Source organism: Procambarus clarkii, chromosome 3 (genome assembly GCF_040958095.1).
Source record: "Procambarus clarkii isolate CNS0578487 chromosome 3, FALCON_Pclarkii_2.0, whole genome shotgun sequence".
NCBI classification, from domain to species: domain Eukaryota; kingdom Metazoa; phylum Arthropoda; class Malacostraca; order Decapoda; family Cambaridae; genus Procambarus; species Procambarus clarkii.
Window position 1 is genome coordinate 33,682,832 of NC_091152.1, and position 21,514 is coordinate 33,704,345.

A 21,514-nucleotide genomic window follows, 5' to 3' on the forward strand; every position below is an offset into this window, starting at 1 on the left:
ATTGTTACACAGCCACGCTCAGTACACCCCGGTACCTATTGTTGCACAGTCACTCTCAATACACCCCAGTACCTATTGTTGCACAGCCACGCTCAGTACACCCCGGTACCTATTGTTGCACAGCCCCGCTCAGTGCACCCCGGTACCTGACCTATTGCTGCACAGTCACTCTCAATACACCCCGGTACCTATTGTTGCACAGCCACGCTCAGTACACCCCGGTACCTGACCTATTGTTGCACTGCCACGCTCAGTACACCCCGGTACCTGACCTATTGGTGCACAGCCACGCTCAGTACACCCCGGTACCTATTGTTGCACAGCCACGCTCAGTACACCCCGGTACCTACTGTTGCACAGCCACGCTCAGTACACCCCGGTATATGACCTATTGTTACGCAGACACGCTCAGTACATCCCAGTACTTATTGTTACACAGTCACGCCCAGTACACCCAGATACCTGACCAATTGTTGCACAGCCACGCTCAGCACACCCCGGTACCTGACCTATTGTTGCACAGCCAAGCTCAGTACACCCCGGTACCTATTGTTGCACAGTCACTCAGTACACCCCGGTACCTATTGTTGCACAGCCACGCTCAGTACACCCCGGTACCTGACCTATTGTTACACAGCCACGCTCAGTACGCTCTGGAACCTATTTTTGCACAGCCACGCTCAGTACACCCCGGTACCTACTGTTGCACAGCCCCACTCAGTACATCCCAGAACTTATTGTTGCACAGCCACGCTCAGTACACCCCGGTACCTGACCTATTGTTGCACAGCCACGCTCAGTACACCCCGGTACCTGACTTATTGTTGCACAGCCACGCTCAGTACACCCAGGTACCTGACCTATTGTTGCACAGCCACGCTCAGTACACCCCGGTACCTGACCTATTGTTGCACAGCCACGCTCAGTACACCCAGGTACCTGACCAATTGTTGCACAGCCACGCTCAGTACACCCAGGTACCTGACCTATTGTTGCACAGCTACGCTCAGTACACCCAGGTACCTGACCAATTGTTGCACAGCCACGCTCAGTACACCCCGGTACCTGACCTATTGTTGCACAGCCACGCTCAGTACACCCAGGTACCTGACCTATTGTTGCACAGCCTCGCTAAGTACACCCCGGTACCTGACCTATTGTTACACAGCCACGCTCAGTACACCCCGGTACTTATTGTTGCACAGCAACGCTCAGTACACCCCGGTACCTGACCTATTGATGCACAGTCACGCTCAGTACACCCCGGTACCTATTGTTGCAAGGCCCCGCTCAGTACACCCCAGTACCTGACCTATTATTGCACAGCCACGCTCAGTACACCCCGGTACCAGACCTATTGTTGCACAGCCCCGCTCAGTACACCCCGGTACCTATTGTTGCACAGCCAAGCTCAGTACACCCCGGTACCTCTTGTTGCACAGTCCCTCTCAATACACCCCGGTAATTATTGTTGCACAGCCCCGCTCAGTACACTTTGGAACCTATTTTTGCACAGCCACGCTCAGTACACCGTTACGTATTGTTGCACAGCTACGCTCAGTACACTCCGGTACCTGAGCAATTGTTGCACAGCAACGCTCAGTACACCCCGGTACGTATTGTTGCACAGCCAGTCTCAGTACACTCTGGAAACTACTGTTGCACAGCCACGCTCAGTACACCGTTACCTATTGTTGCACAGCCCCGCTCAGTACACTTTGGAACCTTTTTTTGCACAGCCACGCATAGTACACCGTTACGTATTGTTGCACAGCTACGCTCAGTACACTCCGGTACCTGAGCTATTGTTGCACTGCTACGCTCAGTACACCCCGGTACCTGACCTATTGTTGCACAGCCACGCTCAGTACACCCAGGTACTTATTGTTGCACAGCCACGCTCAGTACACCCCGGTACCTATTGTTGCACACTCTCAGTACACCCCGGTACCTATTGTTGCACAGTCACGCTCAGTACATCCCGGTACCTGACCTATTGTTGCACAGCCCCGCTCAGTACACCCCGGTACCTATTAATGCACAGCCAAGCTCAGTACACCACGGTACCTATTGTTGCACACACACTCTCAGTACACCCCGGTACCTATTGTTGCACAGCCACGCTCAGTACACCCCGGTACCTGACCTATTGTTGCACAGCCAAGCTCAGTACACCCCGGTACCTATTGTTGCACAGCCCCGCTCAGTACATCCGGGTACCTATTGTTGCACAGCCCCGCTCAGTACACCCCGGGACCTATTGTTGCACAGCCCCGCTCAGTACACCCCGGTACCTAGTGTTGCACAGCCCCGCTCAGTATACCCCGGTACCTATTGTTGCACAGCCCCGCTCAGTACTCGCCGTTACCTATTGTTGCACAGCCCCGCTCAGTACACCCCGGTACCTATTGTTGCACAGCCCCGCTCAGTACACTCCGGTACCTATTGTTGCACAGTCACTTTCAGTACACCTCGGTACCTATTGTTACACAGCCACGCTCAGTACACCTCGGTACCTATTGTTGCACAGCCACCCTCAGTACACCCCGGAACCTGACCTATTCTTACACAGCCACGCTCAGTACACCCCGGTACCAATTGTTGCACAGCCACGCTCAGTACACCCCGGTACCTGACCTATTGATGCACAGTCACGCTCAGTACACCCCGGTACCTATTGTTGCACAGCCACGCTCAGTACACCCCGGTACCTGACCTATTGATGCACAATCACGCTCAGTACACCCCGGTATCTATTGTTGCAAGGCCCTGCTCAGTACACCCCAGTACCTGACATATTATTGCACAACCACGCTCAGTACACCCCGGTACCTATTGTTGCACAGCCACGCTCAGTACACCGATACCTGACCTATTAGTGCACAGCCCCGCTCAGTACACCCCGGTACCTATTGTTGCAGAGTCACGCTTAGGACACCCCGGTACCTATTTTTACACAGCCACGCTCAGTACACCCCGGTACCTATTGTTGCACAGCCACGCTCAGTACACCCCGGTACCTGACCTATTGTTACACAGCCACGCTCAGTACACCCCGGTACCTGACCTATTGTTACACAGCCACGCTCAGTACACCCCGGTACCTGACCTATTGTTGCACAGCCACGCTCAGTACACACCAGTACCTGACTTATTGTTGCACAGTCACGCTCAGTACACCCCGGTACCTGACGTATTGTTGCACAACCACGCTCAGTACACCCCGGAACCTGACCTATTGTTGCACAATCACTCTCAGTACACCCCGGTACCTGACCTATTGTTGCACAATCACTCTCAGTACACCCCGGTAACTATTGTTGCACAGTCACTCTCAGTACACCCAGGTACCTATTGTTGCACAGCCACGCTCAGTGCACCCCGGTACCTATTGTTGCACAGTCACTCTCAGTACACCCAGGTACCTATTATTGCACAGCCACGCTCAGTACACCCCGGTAACTACTGTTGCACAGTCACTCTCAGTAGACCCAGGTACCTATTGTTGCACAGCCACGCTCAGTACACCCCGGTACCTATTGTTGCACAGCCACGCTCAGTACACCCCGGTACCTACTGTTTGACAGCCACGCTCAGTACACCCAGGTACTTGACTTATTGTTGCACAGCCACGCACAGTACACCCCGGTACCTGAACTATTGTTGCACAGCCTCGCTCAGTACACCCCGGTACCTGACCGATTGTTGCACAGCCACGCACAGTACACCCCGGTACCTGACCTATTGTTGCACAGCCTCGCGCAGTACACCCCGGTACCTGACCTATTGTTGCACAACAACGCTCAGTACACCCCGGTGCCTGACCTATTGTTGCACAGCCCCGCTCAGTACACCCCGGTACCTGACCTATTGTTGCACAATCACGCTCAGTACACCCCGGTACCTATTGTTGCACAGCCACGCTCAGTACACCCCGGTACCTGACCTATTGTTACACAGCCACGCTCAGTACACCCCGGTACCTGACCAATTGTTGCACAGCCACGCTCAGTACACCCCGGTACCTGACCTATTGTTACACATCCACGCTCAGTACACCCCGGTACCTGACCTATTGTTGCACAGCCACGCTCAGTACACACCAGTACCTGACTTATTGTTGCACAGTCACGCTCAGTACACCCTGGTACCTGACCTATTGTTGCACAATCACTCTCAGTAAACCCCGGTAACTATTGTTGCACAGTCACTCTCAGTACACCCAGGTACCTATTGTTGCACAGCCACGCTCAGTGCACCCCGGTACCTATTGTTGCACAGTCACTCAGTACACCCAGGTACCTATTGTTGCACAGCCACGCTCAGTACACCCCGGTAACTACTGTTGCACAGTCACTCTCAGTAGACCCAGGTACCTATTGTTGCACAGCCACGCTCAGTACACCCCGGTACCTATTGTGGCACAGCCACGCTCAGTACACCCCGGTACCTACTGTTTGACAGCCACGCTCAGTACACCCAGGTACTTGACTTATTGTTGCACAGCCACGCACAGTACACCCCGGTACCTGAACTATTGTTGCACAGCCTCGCTCAGTACACCCCGGTACCTGACCGATTGTTGCACAGCCACGCACAGTACACCCCGGTACCTGACCTATTGTTGCACAGCCTCGCTCAGTACACCCCGGTACCTGACCTATTGTTGCACAACAACGCTCAGTACACCCCGGTGCCTGACCTATTGTTGCACAGCCCCGCTCAGTACACCCCGGTACCTGACCTATTGTTGCACAATCACGCTCAGTACACCCCGGTACCTATTGTTGCACAGCCACGCTCAGTACACCCCGGTACCTGACCTATTGTTACACAGCCACGCTCAGTACACCCCGGTACCTGACCAATTGTTGCACAGCCACGCTCAGTACACCCCGGTACCTGACCTATTGTTACACAGCCACGCTCAGTACACCCCGGTACCTGACCTATTGTTGCACAATCACTCTCAGTAAACCCCGGTAACTATTGTTGCACAGTCACTCTCAGTACACCCAGGTACCTATTGTTGCACAGCCACGCTCAGTGCTCCCCGGTACCTATTGTTGCACAGTCACTCTCAGTACACCCAGGTACCTATTGTTGCACAGCCACGATCAGTACACCCCGGTAACTACTGTTGCACAGTCACTTTCAGTAGACCCAGGTACCTATTGTTGCACAGCCACGCTCAGTACACCCCGGTACCTATTGTTGCACAGTCACTCTCAGTACACCCAGGTACCTATTGTTGCACAGCCACGCTCAGTACACCCCGGTAACTACTGTTGCACAGTCACTCTCAGTAGACCCAGGTACCTATTGTTGCACAGCCACGCTCAGTACACCCCGGTACCTATTGTTGCACAGCCACGCTCAGTACACCCCGGTACCTACTGTTTGACAGCCACGCTCAGTACACCCCGGTACTTGACTTATTGTTGCACAGCCACGCACAGTACACCCCGGTACCTGACCTATTGTTACACAGGCACGCTCAGTACACCCCGGTACCTGACCTATTGTTGCACAGCCACGCTCAGTACACACCAGTACCTGACTTATTGTTGCACAGTCACGCTCAGTACACCCCGGTACCTGACGTATTGTTGCACAACCACGCTCAGTACACCCCGGTACCTGACCTATTGTTGCACAATCACTATCAGTACACCCCGGTACCTGACCTATTGTTGCACAATCACTCTCAGTACACCCCGGTAACTATTGTTGCACAGTCACTCTCAGTACACCCAGGTACCTATTGTTGCACAGCCACGCTCAGTGCACCCCGGTACCTATTGTTGCACAGTCACTCTCAGTACACCCAGGTACCTATTGTTGCACAGCCACGCTCAGTACACCCCGGTAACTACTGTTGCACAATCACTCTCAGTAGACCCAGGTACCTATTGTTGCACAGCCACGCTCAGTACACCCCGGTACCTGACCTATTGTTGCACAATCACTCTCAGTACACCCCGGTAACTATTGTTGCACAGTCACTCTCAGTACACCCAGGTACCTATTGTTGCACAGCCACGCTCAGTGCACCCCGGTACCTATTGTTGCACAGTCACTCTCAGTACACCCAGGTACCTATTGTTGCACAGCCACGCTCAGTACACCCCGGTACCTATTGTTGCACAGCCACGCTCAGTACACCCCGGTACCTACTGTTTGACAGCCACGCTCAGTACACCCCGGTACTTGACTTATTGTTGCACAGCCACGCACAGTACACCCCGGTACCTGAACTATTGTTGCACAGCCTCGCTCAGTACACCCCGGTACCTGACCGATTGTTGCACAGCCACACACAGTACACCCCGGTACCTGACCTATTGTTGCACAGCCTCGTTCAGTACACCCCGGTACCTGACCTATTGTTGCACAACAACGCTCAGTACACCCCGGTGCCTGACCTATTGTTGCACAGCCCCGCTCAGTACACCCTGGTACCTGACCTATTGTTGCACACCAACGCTCAGTACACTCCGGTACCTTACCTATTGTTGCACAATCACGCTCAGTACACCCTGGTACCTATTGTTGCACAGCAACGCTCAGTACTCATCGGTACCTGACCTATTGTTGCGCAGCAACGCTTAGTACACCCCGGTACCTGACCTATTGTTGCACAGGAAAGCTCAGTACACCCTGGTACCTATTGTTGCAAAGCTACGCTCAGTACACCCCGGTACCTAACCTATTGTTGCACAGCCACGCTCAGTACAACCCGGTACCATTTGTTGCTTAGCCACGCTCAGTACACCCCGGTACCTGACCAATTGTTGGACAGCCCCGCTCAGTACACACCGGTACCTATTGTTGCACAGGCACGATTAGTACACCCCGGTATCTAATGTTGCACAGTCCCGCTCAGTACACCCCGGTACCTATTGTTACACAGCCACGCACAGTACACCCCTGGTACCTATTGTTGCACAACCACGCTCAGAACACCCCGGTACCTTTTGTTGCACAGCCCGCTTAGTACACCCCGGTACCTATTGTTGCACAGCAACGCTCAGTTCACTCAGGTACCTATTGTTGCACAGCCCGCTCAGTACACCCTGGTACCTATTGTTGCACAGCAACGCTCAGTTCACTCAGGTACCTATTGTTGCACAGCCCCGCTCAGTACACCCCGGTACCTATTGTTGCACAGCACCGCTCTGTACACCCCGGTGCCTATTGTAGCACAGCCCCGCTCAGTACACCCCGGTACCTAGTGTTGCACAGCACCGCTCAGTACACCCAGGTACCTAGTGTTACACAGCCCCGCTCAGTACACCCCGGTACCTAGTGTTGCACAGCACCGCTCAGTACACCCCGGTACCTAGTGTTGCACAGCCCCGCTCAGTACACCCCGGTACCTATTGTTTCACAGCTCCGCTCAGTACACCGCGGTACCTATTATTGCAGAGCCCCGCTCTGTACACCCCGGTACCTATTGTAGCACAGCCCCGCTCAGTACACCCCGGTACCTAGTGTTGCACAGCACCGCTCAGTACACCCAGGTACCTAGTGTTACACAGCCCCGCTTAGTACACCCCGGTACCTAGTGTTACACAGCCCCGCTCAGTACACCCCGGTACCTAGTGTTGCACAGCCCCGCTCAGTACACCGCGGTACCTAGTGTTGCACAGCCACGCTCAGTACACCCCGGTACCTAGTGTTACACAGCACCGCTCAGTACACCCCGGTACCTAGTGTTGCACAGCCCCGCTCAGTACACCCCGGTACCTAGTGTTACACAGCAGCTCTCAGTACACCCCGGTACCTAGTGTTGCATAGCCCCGCTAAGTACACCCCGGTACCTAGTGTTGCACAGCACCGCTCAGTACACCCAGGTACCTAGTGTTACACAGCCCCGCTCAGTACACGCCGGTACCTAGTGTTGCACAGCACCGCTCAGTACACCCAGGTACCTAGTGTTGCACAGCCCCGCTCAGTACACCCCGGTACCTAGTGTTGCACAGCACCGCTCAGTACACCCCGGTACCTAGTGTTACACAGCCCCGCTCAGTACACCCAGGTACCTAGTGTTGCACAGCACCGCTCAGTACACCCCGGTACCTAGTGGTGCACAGCCACGCTCAGTACACCCCGGTACCTAGTGTTGCACAGCACCGCTCAGTACACCCCGGTACCTAGTGTTGCACAGCCACGCTCAGTACACCCCGGTACCTAGTGTTGCACAGCCCCGCTCAGTACACCCCGGTACCTAGTGTTGCACAGCCCCGCTCAGTACACCCCGGTACCTAGTGTTGCACAGCACCGCTCAGTACACCCCGGTACCTAGTGTTGCACAGCACCGCTCAGTACACCCCGGTACCTAGTGTTGCACAACACCGCTCAGTACACCCCGGTACCTAGTGTTGCACAGCCCCGCTCAGTACACCCCGGTACCTAGTGTTGCACAGCCCCGCTCAGTACACCCCGGTACCTAGTGTTGCACAGCACCGCTCAGTACACCCCGGTACCTAGTGTTGCACAGCACCGCTCAGTACACCCCGGTACCTAGTGTTGCACAACACCGCTCAGTACACCCCGGTACCTAGTGTTGCACAGCCCCGCTCAGTACACCCCGGTACCTAGTGTTGCACAGCCCCGCTCAGTACACCCCGGTACCTAGTGTTGCACAACACCGCTCAGTACACCCCGGTACCTAGTGTTGCACAGCACCGCTCAGTACACCCCGGTAGTGTTGCACAACACCCTGCAGTATTGCTCAACAGTTCACCACAAACCTCCACCAGTAGCGTCCTCCCTTCACTCCTAACTGGTGATCCGTGTTCACCAATAGCTGCACAACTCCGGTCGTCGCTCCTCCTAGTTCATGTCGGGTGCTGCTCCCTCTCTCACCTTCATCCTCACACACCAATAACAGTTTGTCCCCATCATCCCATTTTCTATATTTACAGTTAAACGGCGCCTTTCTCAGTCACTTTGGTATTTCCCCCCAATTTTTGTCTTAAATGTTTCGAGTTTTCATGATAATAGCTGAACCATAAAGTACCGCAGGGTACAATACAGTAACCCAGGGTACCACACAGTAACCCAGGGTACCACACAGTAACCCAGGGTACCACACAGTAACCCAGGGTACCACACAGTACCCCAGGGTACCACACAGTAACCCAGGGTACCATACAGTACCCCAGGGTACCATGCAGTAACCCAGGGTACCACACAGTAACCCAGGGTACCACACAGTAACCCAGGGTACCACACAGTACCCCAGGGTACCACACAGTAACCCAGGGAACCATACAGTACCCCAGGGTACCATGCAGTAACCCAGGGTACTACGCAGTAACCCAGGGTACTACGCAGTAACCCAGGATACCACGCAGTAATCCAGGGTACCACGCAGTAACCCAGGGTACCATGCAGTAACCCAGGGTACCATGCAGTAACCCAGGGTACCACACAGTAACCTAGGGTACCACACAGTAACCCAGGGTACCACACAGTAACCCAGGGTACCACACAGTAACCCAGGGTACCATCTTGGTTATCTAGAGGTTATCTTGAGATGATTTCGGGGCTTTTTTAGTGTCCCCGCGGCCCGGTCCTCGACCAGGCCTCCACCCCCAGGAAGCAGCCCGTGACAGCTGACTAACACCCAGGTACCTATTTACTGCTAGGTAACAGGGGCATAGGGTGAAAGAAACTTTGCCGATTTGTTTCTGCCTCGTGCGGGAATCGAACCCGCGCCACAGAATTACGAGTCCTGCGCGCTATCCACCAGGCTACGAGACCATGCAGTAACCCAGGGTACCACGCAGTAACCCAGGGTACCACGCAGTAACCCAGGGTACCACGCAGTAACCCAGGATACCACGCAGTAACCCAGGGTACCACGCAGTAACCCAGGGTACCAAGAGTAACCCTGGGTACCAAGAGTAATCCAGGGTACCATGCAGTAACCCAGGGTACCATGCAGTACCCCAGGGTACCATGCAGTAACCCAGGGTACCATACAGTAACCCAGGGTACCATGCAGTATCCCAGGTTACCACACAGTAACCCAGGGTACCATGCAGTACCCCAGGGTACCATGCAGTAACCCAGGGTACCATACAGTAACCCAGGGTACCATGCAGAATCCCAGGGTACCACACAGTAACCCAGGGTACCATACAGTAAACCAGGGTACCATACAGTAAACCAGGGTACCATACAGTAACCCAGGGTACCATAAAGTTACCCAGGGTACCACACAGTAACCCAGGGTACCACACAGTAAACCAGGGTACCATGCAGTATCCCAGGGTACCATGCAGGTATCCCAGGGTACCATGCAGGTATCCCAGGGTACCATGCAGGTATCCCAGGGTACCATGCAGTAACCAAGGGTACCATGCAGTAACCCAGGGTACCATGCAGGTATCCCAGGGTACCATGCAGTAACCCAGGGTACCATACAGTAACCCAGGGTACCACACAGTAACCCAGGGTACCACACAGTAACCCAGGGTACTACACATTAACCCAGGGTACCATGCAGTAACCCAGGGTACCATGCAGTAACCCAGGGTACCATGCAGTAACCCAGGGTACCATACAGTAACCCAGGGTACCATACAGTAACCCAGGTACCATGCAGTAACCCAGGGTACCATACAGTAACCCAGGGTACCACACTGTAACCGAGGGTACCATACAGTAACCCAGGGTACCATACAGTAACCCTGGGTACAATACAGTAACCCTGTGTACCATACAGTAACCCTGGGTACCACACAGTAACCCAGGGTACCATACAGTAACCCTGTGTACCATACAGTAACCCTGGGTACTACACAGTAACCCAAGTTACCATACAGTAACCCTGGGTACCATACAGTAACCCTGGGTACCACACAGTAACCCAGGGTACCATACAGTAACCCTGGGTACCACACAGTAACCCAGGGTACCATACAGTAACCCTGGGTACCATACAGTAACCCTGGGTACCACACAGTAACCCAGGGTACCATACAGTAACCCTGGGTACCATACAGTAACCCTGGGTACCACACAGTAACCCAGGGTACCATACAGTAACCCTGGGTACCATACAGTTACCCAGGGTACCACACAGTAACCCAGGGTACCACACAGTAAACCAGGGTACCATGCAGTATCCCAGGGTACCATGCAGGTATCCCAGGGTACCATGCAGGTATCCCAGGGTACCATGCAGGTATCCCAGGGTACCATGCAGTAACCAAGGGTACCATGCAGTAACCCAGGGTACCATGCAGGTATCCCAGGGTACCATGCAGTAACCCAGGGTACCATACAGTAACCCAGGGTACCACACAGTAACCCAGGGTACCACACAGTAACCCAGGGTACTACACATTAACCCAGGGTACCATGCAGTAACCCAGGGTACCATGCAGTAACCCAGGGTACCATGCAGTAACCCAGGGTACCATACAGTAACCCAGGGTACCATACAGTAACCCAGGTACCATGCAGTAACCCAGGGTACCATACAGTAACCCAGGGTACCACACAGTAACCGAGGGTACCATACAGTAACCCAGGGTACCATACAGTAACCCTGGGTACAATACAGTAACCCTGTGTACCATACAGTAACCCTGGGTACCACACAGTAACCCAGGGTACCATACAGTAACCCTGTGTACCATACAGTAACCCTGGGTACTACACAGTAACCCAAGTTACCATACAGTAACCCTGGGTACCATACAGTAACCCTGGGTACCACACAGTAACCCAGGGTACCATACAGTAACCCTGGGTACCACACAGTAACCCAGGGTACCATACAGTAACCCTGGGTACCATACAGTAACCCTGGGTACCACACAGTAACCCAGGGTACCATACAGTAACCCTGGGTACCATACAGTAACCCTGGGTACCACACAGTAACCCAGGGTACCATACAGTAACCCTGGGTACCATACAGTAACCCTGGGTACCACACAGTAACCCAGGGTACCATGCAGTAACCCAGGGTACCATGCAATAACCCAGGGTACCATACAGTAACCCAGGGTACCATACAGTAACCCAGGGTACCATGCAGTAACCCAGGGTACCATGCAGTAACCCAGGGAACCAAGAGTAACCCTGGGTACCAAGAGTAACCCAGGGTACCACGCAGTAACCCTGGGTACCAAGAGTAACCCAGGGTACAACGCAGTAACCCAGGGTACCAAGAGTAACCCTGGGTACCAAGAGTAACCCTGGGTACCAAGAGTAATCCAGGGTACCATACAGTAACCCTGGGTACCACACAGTTACCCAGGGTACCACACATTAACCCAGGGTACCACGCAGTAACCCAGGGTACCACGCAGTAACCCAGGGTACCACGCAGTAACCCAGGGAACCAAGAGTAACCCTGGGTACCAAGAGTAATCCAGGGTACCATACAGTAACCCTGGGTACCAAGAGTAACCGAGGGTACCATACAGTAACCCAGGGTACCATACAGTAACCCTGGGTACAATACAGTAACCCTGTGTACCATACAGTAACCCTGGGTACCACACAGTAACCCAGGGTACCATACAGTAACCCTGGGTACCATACAGTAACCCTGGGTACCACACAGTAATCCAGGGTACCATACAGTAACCCTGGGTACCACACAGTAACCCAGGGTACCATACAGTAACCCTGGGTACCATACAGTAACCCTGGGTACCACACAGTAACCCAGGGTACCATACAGTATCCCTGGGTACCATACAGTAACCCTGGGTACCACACAGTAACCCAGGGTACCATACAGTAACTCTGGGTACCATACAGTAACCCTGGGTACCACACAGTAACCCTGGGTACCATACAGTAACCCTGGGTACTACACAGTAACCCAGGGTACCACACAGTAACCCAGGGTACCGTACAGTAACCCTGGGTACCATACAGTAACCCTGGGTACCATACAGTAACCCTGGGTACCACACAGTAACCCAGGGTACCATACAGTAACCCAGGGTACCACACAGTAACCCAGGGTACCATACAGTAACCCTGGGTACCACACAGTAACCCAGGGTACCACACAGTAACCCAGGGTACCACACAGTAACCCAGGGTACCATACAGTAATCCTGGATACCATACAGTAACCCTGGGTACCACACAGTAACCCAGGGTACCATACAGTAACCCAGGGTACCATACAGTAACCCTGGGTACCATACATTAACCCTGGGTACCACACAGTAACCCAGGGTACCACACAATAACCCAGGGTACCATACAGTAACCCTGGGTACCACACAGTAACCCAGGGTACCACACAGTAACCCAGGGTACCACACAGTAACCCAGGGTACCATACAGTAACCCTGGATACCATACAGTAACCCTGGGTACCACACAGTAACCCAGGGTACCATACAGTAACCCAGGGTACCATACAGTAACCCTGGGACCCATACAGTAACCCTGGGTACCACACAGTAACCCAGGGTACCACACAATAACCCAGGGTACCATACAGTAACCCTGGGTACCACACAGTAACCCAGGGTACCACACAGTAACCCAGGGTACCATACAGTAACCCTAGGTACCATACAGTAACCCTGGGTACCACACAGTAAACCTGGGTACCACATAGTAACCCAGGGTACCATAGAGTAACCCAGGGTACCATACAGTAACCCTGGGTACCATACAGTAACCCTGGGTACCAAACAGTAACCCTGGGTACCATACAGTAACCCTGGGTACCATACAGTAACCCTGGGTACCACACAGTAACCCAGGGTACCACGGGACACTGGAATATCATTAAAACATTACACACTTCTGAAAATTTTTGACCCAGACTGTAGCTGTAGACGACAGGTCACCAACAGTGACCTCTCGCCTACAACAGTGACCTCTCGCCTACAACAGTGTCGCCTACAACAGTGTCGCCCACAACAGTGTCGCCCACAACAGTGTCGCCAACAACAGTGTCGCCCACAACAATGTCACCTACAACAGTGACGCCCACAACAGTGTTGCCTACAACAGTGTCGCCCACAACAGTGTCGACTACAACAGTGTCGCCCACAACAGTGTCGCCCACAACAGTGTCGCCTACAACAGTGTCGCCCACAACAGTGTCGCCTACAACAGTGTCGCCTACAACAGTGTCGCCTACAACAGTGTCGCCTAAAACAGTGTCGCCCACAACAGTGTCGCCTACAACAGTGTCGCCCACAATAGTGTCGCCCACAACAGTGTCGCCCACAACAGTGTCGCCCACAACAGTGTAGCCCACAACAGTGTCGCCCACAACAGTGTCGCCCACAACAGTGTCGCCCACAACAGTGTCGCCTACAACAGTGTCGCCCACAACAGTGTCGCCCACAACAGTGTCGCCCACAACAGTGTCGCCCACAACAGTGTCGCCTACAACAGTGTCGCCCACAACAGTGTCGCCCACAACAGTGTCGCCTACAACAGTTTAACCCACAATAGTGTCGCCCACAACAGTGTCGCCTACAACAGTGTCGCCTACAACAGTGTCGCCCACAACAATGTCGCCCACAACAGTGTCGCGCACAACAGTGTCGCCCACAACAGTGTCGCCCACAACAGTGTCGCCTACAACAGGGTCGCCCACAACAGTGTCGCCTACAACAGTGTCGCCTACAACATTGTCGTCCACAACAGTGTCGCCCACAACAGTGTCGCCCACAACAGTGTAGCACACAACAGTGTCGCCCACAACAGTGTCGCCCACAATAGTGTCACCTACAACAGTGTCGCCCACAACAGTGTCACCCACAACAGTGTCGCCCACAACAATGTCGCACACAACAGTGTCGCCTACAACAGTGTCGCCCACAACAGTGTCGCCCACAACAGTGTCGCCCACAATAGTGTCACCTACAACAGTGTCGCCCACAACAGTGTTACCTACAAGAGTGTCGCCCACAACAGTGTCGCCCACAACAGTGTCGCCTACAACAGTGCCGCCTACAACAGTGTCGCCCACAACAGTGTCGCCTACAACAGTGTCGCCTACAACAGTGTCGCCTACAACAGTGTCGCCCACAACAGTGTCGCCCACAACAGTGTGACCTACAACAGTGTCGCCCACAACAGTGTCACCTACAACAGTGTCGCCCACAACAGTGTCGCCCACAACAGTGTCGCCTACAACAGTGTCGCCTACAACAGTGTCGCCCACAACAGTGTCGCCCACAACAGTGTCGCCCACAACAGTGTCGCCCACAACAGTGTCGCCCACAACAGTGTCGCCCACAACAGTGACGCCTACAACAGTGTCGCCCACAACAGTGTCGCCCACAACAGTGTCGCCCACAACAGTGTCACCTACAACAGTGTCGCCCACAACAGTGTCGCCCACAACAGTGTCGCCCACAACAGTGTGGCCCACAACAGTGTGGCCCACAACAGTGTGGCCCACAACAGTGTGGCCCACAACAGTGTGGCCCACAACAGTGTGGCCCACAACAGTGTGGCCCACAATAGTGTCGCCCACAACAGTGTCGCCTACAACAGTGTCGCCTACAACAGTGTCGCCTACAACAGTGTCGCCCACATCAGTGTCGCCTACAACAGTGTCGCCTACAACAGTGTCGCCTACAACAGTGTCGCCCACATCAGTGTCGCCTACAACAGTGTCGCCTACAACAGTGTCGCCTACAACAGTGTCGCCCACAACAGTGTCGCCCGCAACAGTGTCGCCCGCAACAGTGTCGCCCACAACAGTGTTGCCCACAACAGTGTCGCCCACAACAGTGTCGCCTACAACAGTGTCGCCCACAACAGTGTCGCCCACAATAGTGTTGCCCACAACAGTGTCGCCCACAACAGTGTCGCCCACAACAGTGTCGCCCACAACAGTGTCGCCCACAACAGTGTGACCTACAACAGTGTCGCCCACAACAGTGTCGCCTACAACAGTGTCGCCTACAACAGTGTCGCCCACAACAGTGTCGCCTACAACAGTGTCGCCTACAACAGTGTCGCCCACAACAGTGTCGCCCACAATAGTGCCGCCCACAACAGTGCCGCCCACAACAGTGCCGCCCACAACAGTGTCGCCCACAACAGTGTCGCCCACAACAGTGTCGCCCACAACAGTGTCGCCCACAACAGTGTCGCCCACAACAGTGTCGCCCACAATAGTGTCGCCCACAACAGTGTCATCTACAACAGTGTCACCTACAACAGTGTCACCTACAACAGTGTCGCCTACAACAGTGTCGCCCACAACAGTGTGGCCCACAACAGTGTGGCCCACAATAGTGTCGCCCACAACAGTGTCGCCCACAACAGTGTCGCCCACAACAGTGTCGCCCACAACAGTGTCGCCCACAACAGTGTCGCCCACAACAGTGTCGCCCACAACAGTGTCACCCACAACAGTGTCGCCCACAACAGTGTCGCCCACAATAGTGTCGCCCACAACAGTGTCGCCCACAACAGTGTCGCCCACAATAGTGTCGCCCACAATAGTGTCGCCTACAACAGTGTCGCCTACACCAGTGTCGCCCACAACAGTGTTGCCCACAACAGTGTTGCCCACAATAGTGTCGCCCACAACAGTGTCGCCTACAACAGTGTCGCCCACAACAGTGTCGCCCACAACAGTGTCGCCCACAACAGTGTCGCCCACAACAGTGTCGCCCACAACAGTGTCGCCCACAACAGTGTCGCCCACAACAGTGTCGCCTACAACAGTGTCGCCTACAACAGTGTCGCCCACAACAGTGTCGCCTACAACAGTGTCGCCTACAACAGTGTCGCCCACAACAGTGTCGCCTACAACAGTGTCGCCCACAACAGTGTTGCCCACAACAGTGTCGCCTACAACAGTGTCGCCTACAACAGTGTCGCCCACAACAGTGTCGCCCACAACAGTGTCACCTACAACAGTGTCGCCTACAATAGTGTCGCCCACAACAGTGTCGCCCACAACAGTGTCGCCCACAACAGTGTCACCTACAACAGTGTCGCCCACAACAGTGTCGCCCACAACAGTGTCGCCCACAACAGTGTCGCCCACAACAGTGTCGCCTACAACAGTGTCGCCCACAACAGTGTCGCCCACAACAGTGTCGCCTACAACAGTGTGGCCCACAACAGTGTCGCCTACAACAGTGTGGCCCACAACAGTGTCGCCCACAACAGTGTCGCCTACAACAGTGTCGCCCACAACAGTGTCGCCTACAACAGTGTCGCCCACAACAGTGTCGCCCACAACAGTGTCGCCTACAACAGTGTCGCCCACAACAGTGTCGCCTACAACAGTGTCACCCACAACAGTGTCACCCACAACAGTGTCACCCACAACAGTGTCGCCCACAACAGTGTCGCCTACAACAGTGTGGCCCACAACAGTGTCGCCCACAACAGTGTCGCCTACAACAGTGTGGCCCACAACAGTGTCGCCCACAACAGTGTCGCCCACAACAGTGTCGCCCACAACAGTGTCGCCTACAACAGTGTGGCCCACAACAGTGTCGCCCACAACAGTGTCGCCCACAACAGTGTCGCCTACAACAGTGTGGCCCACAACAGTGTCGCCCACAACAGTGTCGCCCACAACAGTGTCGCCCACAACAGTGTCGCCCACAACAGTGTCGCCCACAACAGTGTCGCCTACAACAGTGTCACCTACAACAGTGTCACCTACAACAGTGTCACCCACAACAGTGTCACCTACAACAGTGTCGCCCACAACAGTGTCGCCTACAACAGTGTCGCCCACAACAGTGACGCCTACAACAGTGTCACCCACAACAGTGTCACCTACAACAGTGTCGCCCACAACAGTGACGCCTACAACAGTGTCACCTACAACAGTGTCACCTACAACAGTGTCACCTACAACAGTGACCAGCACTGTTGGTCGTTCGTCCTGACGCGCGTCTAATGTGAAAATAACGAACCAAGTTACAAAAATGTTTAACATGTAAATAATATATTTTCTGAGGCATCACTGAGTCTAGATATTCTTCCACTACATATCTAATATCATTCTATTAATATAAATCAGTTTTAAACGCGAACTTCATCAAATTTCCATTTACTTTCTACAATTAAAAAACGATGGGTCTTATTTAGAAAAATTAACAAACTTTTACAATAATTACTTTGAAAAAAATCAAAATCCGCATTTACACGAGTTTTTCAACAACTCCGTAAAACATCCATATCTTCTACACACGATACCAACTGCGTTTGATAGAAGGAAAATTACCATCATGCGATTTTGATGACTTTGAATATGAATGCAAAGATAAACATAATAATTATGTTACAATTTTGGCATAATTAATTTGGCATGAATGTGGATAAAACCTATCATTCGGGTTTTACCTGGTGTAGTGGTGGTGAGGAAGAGTGCCAACAGAAGGGCATACATGATGCCAACACTAACAGTTGTTTTGCTTCACTTTTTGTTTTACGATCAAAGGATTTTCCGATGATGGACACTATCAAGCACTGTCTGCCTCCCGCCACTGACCCCTCTCTCTCTGTGTTAGGTCAACCTGGCCTGGGGTCAGAGAGGGGGTCGTCACTGCTTAGGGGGTCAGAGAGGGGGTCGTCACTGCTTAGGGGGTCGACACTGCTTAGGGGGTCAGAGAGGGGGTCGTCACTGCTTAGGGGGTCGACACTGCTTAGGGGGTCAGAGAGGGGGTCGACACTGCTTTGGGGGTCAGAGAGGGGGTCGACACTGCTTAGGGGGTCAACACTGCTTAGGGGGTCAGAGAGGGGGGTCGACACTGCTTAGGGGGTCAGAGAGGGGGTCGACACTGCTTAGGGGTCAGAGAGGGGGTCGTCACTGCTTAGGGGGTCAGAGAGGGGGTCGTCACTGCTTAGGGGTCAGAGAGGGGGTCATCACTGCTTAGGGGGTCAGAGAGGGGGTCGTCACTGCTTAGGGGTCAGAGAGGGGGTCATCACTGCTTAGGGGGTCAACACTGCTTAGGGGGTCAGAGAGGGGGTCGACACTGCTTTGGGGGTCAGAGAGGGGGTCGACACTGCTTAGGGGGTCAACACTGCTTAGGGGGTCAGAGAGGGGGGTCGACACTGCTTAGGGGGTCAGAGAGGGGGTCGACACTGCTTAGGGGTCAGAGAGGGGGTCGTCACTGCTTAGGGGGTCAGAGAGGGGGTCGTCACTGCTTAGGGGTCAGAGAGGGGGTCATCACTGCTTAGGGGGTCAGAGAGGGGGTCGATACTGCTTAGGGGTCAGAGAGGGGGTCGTCACTGCTTAGGGGGTCAGAGAGGGGGTCGTCACTGCTTAGGGGTCAGAGAGGTGGGTCGTCACTGCTTAGGGGGTCAGAGAGGGGGTCGTCACTGCTTAGGGGGTCAGAGAGGGGGTCGTCACTGCTTAGGGGGTTAGAGAGGGGGTCGTCACTGCTTAGGGGGTCAGAGAGGGGGTCGTCACTGCTTAGGGGGTCAGAGAGGGGGTCGACACTGCTTAGGGGGTCAGAGAGGGGGTCGACACTGCTTAGGGGGTCAGAGAGGGGGTCGACACTGCTTAGGGGTCAGAGAGGAGGTCGTCACTGATTTGGGGGTCAGAGAGGGGGTCGTCACTGCTTAGGGGGTCAGAGAGGTGGGTCGTCACTAGGGTCAGAGAGGGGTTTTTACTATTTAAGGTCAGACTCGGAGTCCTTACTTCCTAGCCACTTTCAACAGGACTTGGTTACACCAGGACTGACCATCCACTCGCCGCACCACCTTAAGTAGGAGAAATTTCCTAAGACCCAAACACTCAGTTTTGATATCTAATTCAAGGTCACTATCACTCGCTCTCAAGGGTTTCAGTCGAGTTGATCAATCGTTTCACAGATCACTATTACTCACGAGTAAACAAGTCAATTCTTGATTACGTAACTACAACAGTCTGTTTACTGAATACAATAGACAAATACAACACCAGGTAATAAGCTGAGAATGATTATCATCAATGCTTGGATGCTAAATCACGTTAATTAATTATTCTACTTAACACTTGATCATTACTTTACCAAATTGGTTTTCTCCCTATCAGTAAAATAAAAGTTTAAATTGTCGCCATAAGTTTCTGAGGTTAGGCTGTATCTCATCCTCATTGTTATCAGCGCGTCAATAGCCCGCGAGCGTGAGGGGGAAGAAACGCGTTGACGTTTATTAACTACCAGTAATGGTCGTATCACCAGAAGCTGCTGGGCTCAGCTGGTCCAGGTACGGAGCGGAGCGCTGTACACCCTCCCTCCACGACGGCTGCAGCCACACTGAATCGTGCCTCCACCACACCGCTCCACCTCTCCACCTCACACCACCACAACTCATCCTATAAATTCATCATTAAATCCACCTCTGAGAATTTCCTTTACTCGGACAAACACAAATACAGTTATATTTCTACCGAATTCTCTTACGTTTAGGCACCTGGGAATACAGCGGCTCTCGTTAGTGATATAGAATTACTCCCCGACCATAGACGAAGGGACAGCCAGCACAAACTGCCCAACTCCAGGCAAAACTATCAATATTGTTAGTATTTTTGAGCAATATTCCCACACGCAGGTTTCATGCAGACGAAGCGACAGCAATATTGCTAAATGACACGACGGAGCTAACCACAGCGCCTCGCCCAGCCACCAGTGTTCACCGCCACGTTATATTGGCAGGTGATAGTTAGTTTAGTGGCCGGATCATTTTATATATTCGTCAGACTTTCTGAACTGTCCTTAATACGAGACCTCGACGCGAAATAAAATAGTATTATGCATGTGCGTTGCTGAGCCACAACAACCTTCCATGTCCCCCAGTCCTCCCCATCGTTCCCCCATCACCCGTCTCCTCGGCCTCCCAACCATTCCCCACTCCACCTTCCCCTCTTCCTTCTCACCATTCCCCACTCCACCATTCCCTCTTCCTTCCCACCATGCCCCACTCCCCCGTCCCCTCGTCCTTCCCCACCATTACCCCCTCCCTTTTCCCTTCGTCCTCCCCACCATCTTTTACTTCCGTCCCCTCGTGCTCCCCACCATTCCCCACTCCCTCATCCGATGCCTTCCCAAATGGTCTGATGTTCCCATCAGAAAATTGGGAACATCAAGTGATCTGATGTTCCCATCACTGAAATATAAGAAACACAGTTAAAAAATGAAATGAAAATATGAAAAAAACAAAAAAAATAAACTATACTCACGAAATGAACGGTCTGGTAAACAGCACAGCTCAATTCCAACGCAATTCACACAAAATAATTAAATCAAAAAGAAAATAAATCAAAATCTATGAAAATAAAATTTATCAATACAATCGGAAACATTAAAATGGAATTCGTGACATATTTAGTATAGCGTGCATGTTGCTATTATGTGCAACAGATGGCGCTGTTTTTAAAAAAAAACATGTTTTTACCTGTCAAAGGGGTGGCATCTATACAGTAGGTATATAAAAAGACGCGCCTATTCGAATGCAACGTTGTGTCAAATTTTCAAAGCAATCGGTAAAGAGGTTTCGAAGATTTCCCTCATATGAAAAACACGTGAAAATTTTT

The 21,514-nt window shown here is 53.1% G+C and overlaps 1 protein-coding gene across 1 annotated transcript in view; it reads right to left on the reverse strand.

Moving 5' to 3' along the window:
• LOC138368215 (zwei Ig domain protein zig-8-like) overlaps positions 1–18,577 on the reverse strand; it is a 462,959-nt gene extending 444,382 nt beyond the window's left edge. The window contains exon 1 of the mRNA XM_069330737.1: positions 18,340–18,577. Within this exon, the coding sequence (XP_069186838.1) occupies positions 18,340–18,385 (46 nt within the window). The 5' untranslated portion in view covers positions 18,386–18,577. The remainder of the gene's footprint in view (positions 1–18,339) is intronic.
• Positions 18,578–21,514: the final 2,937 nt, after the last annotated feature.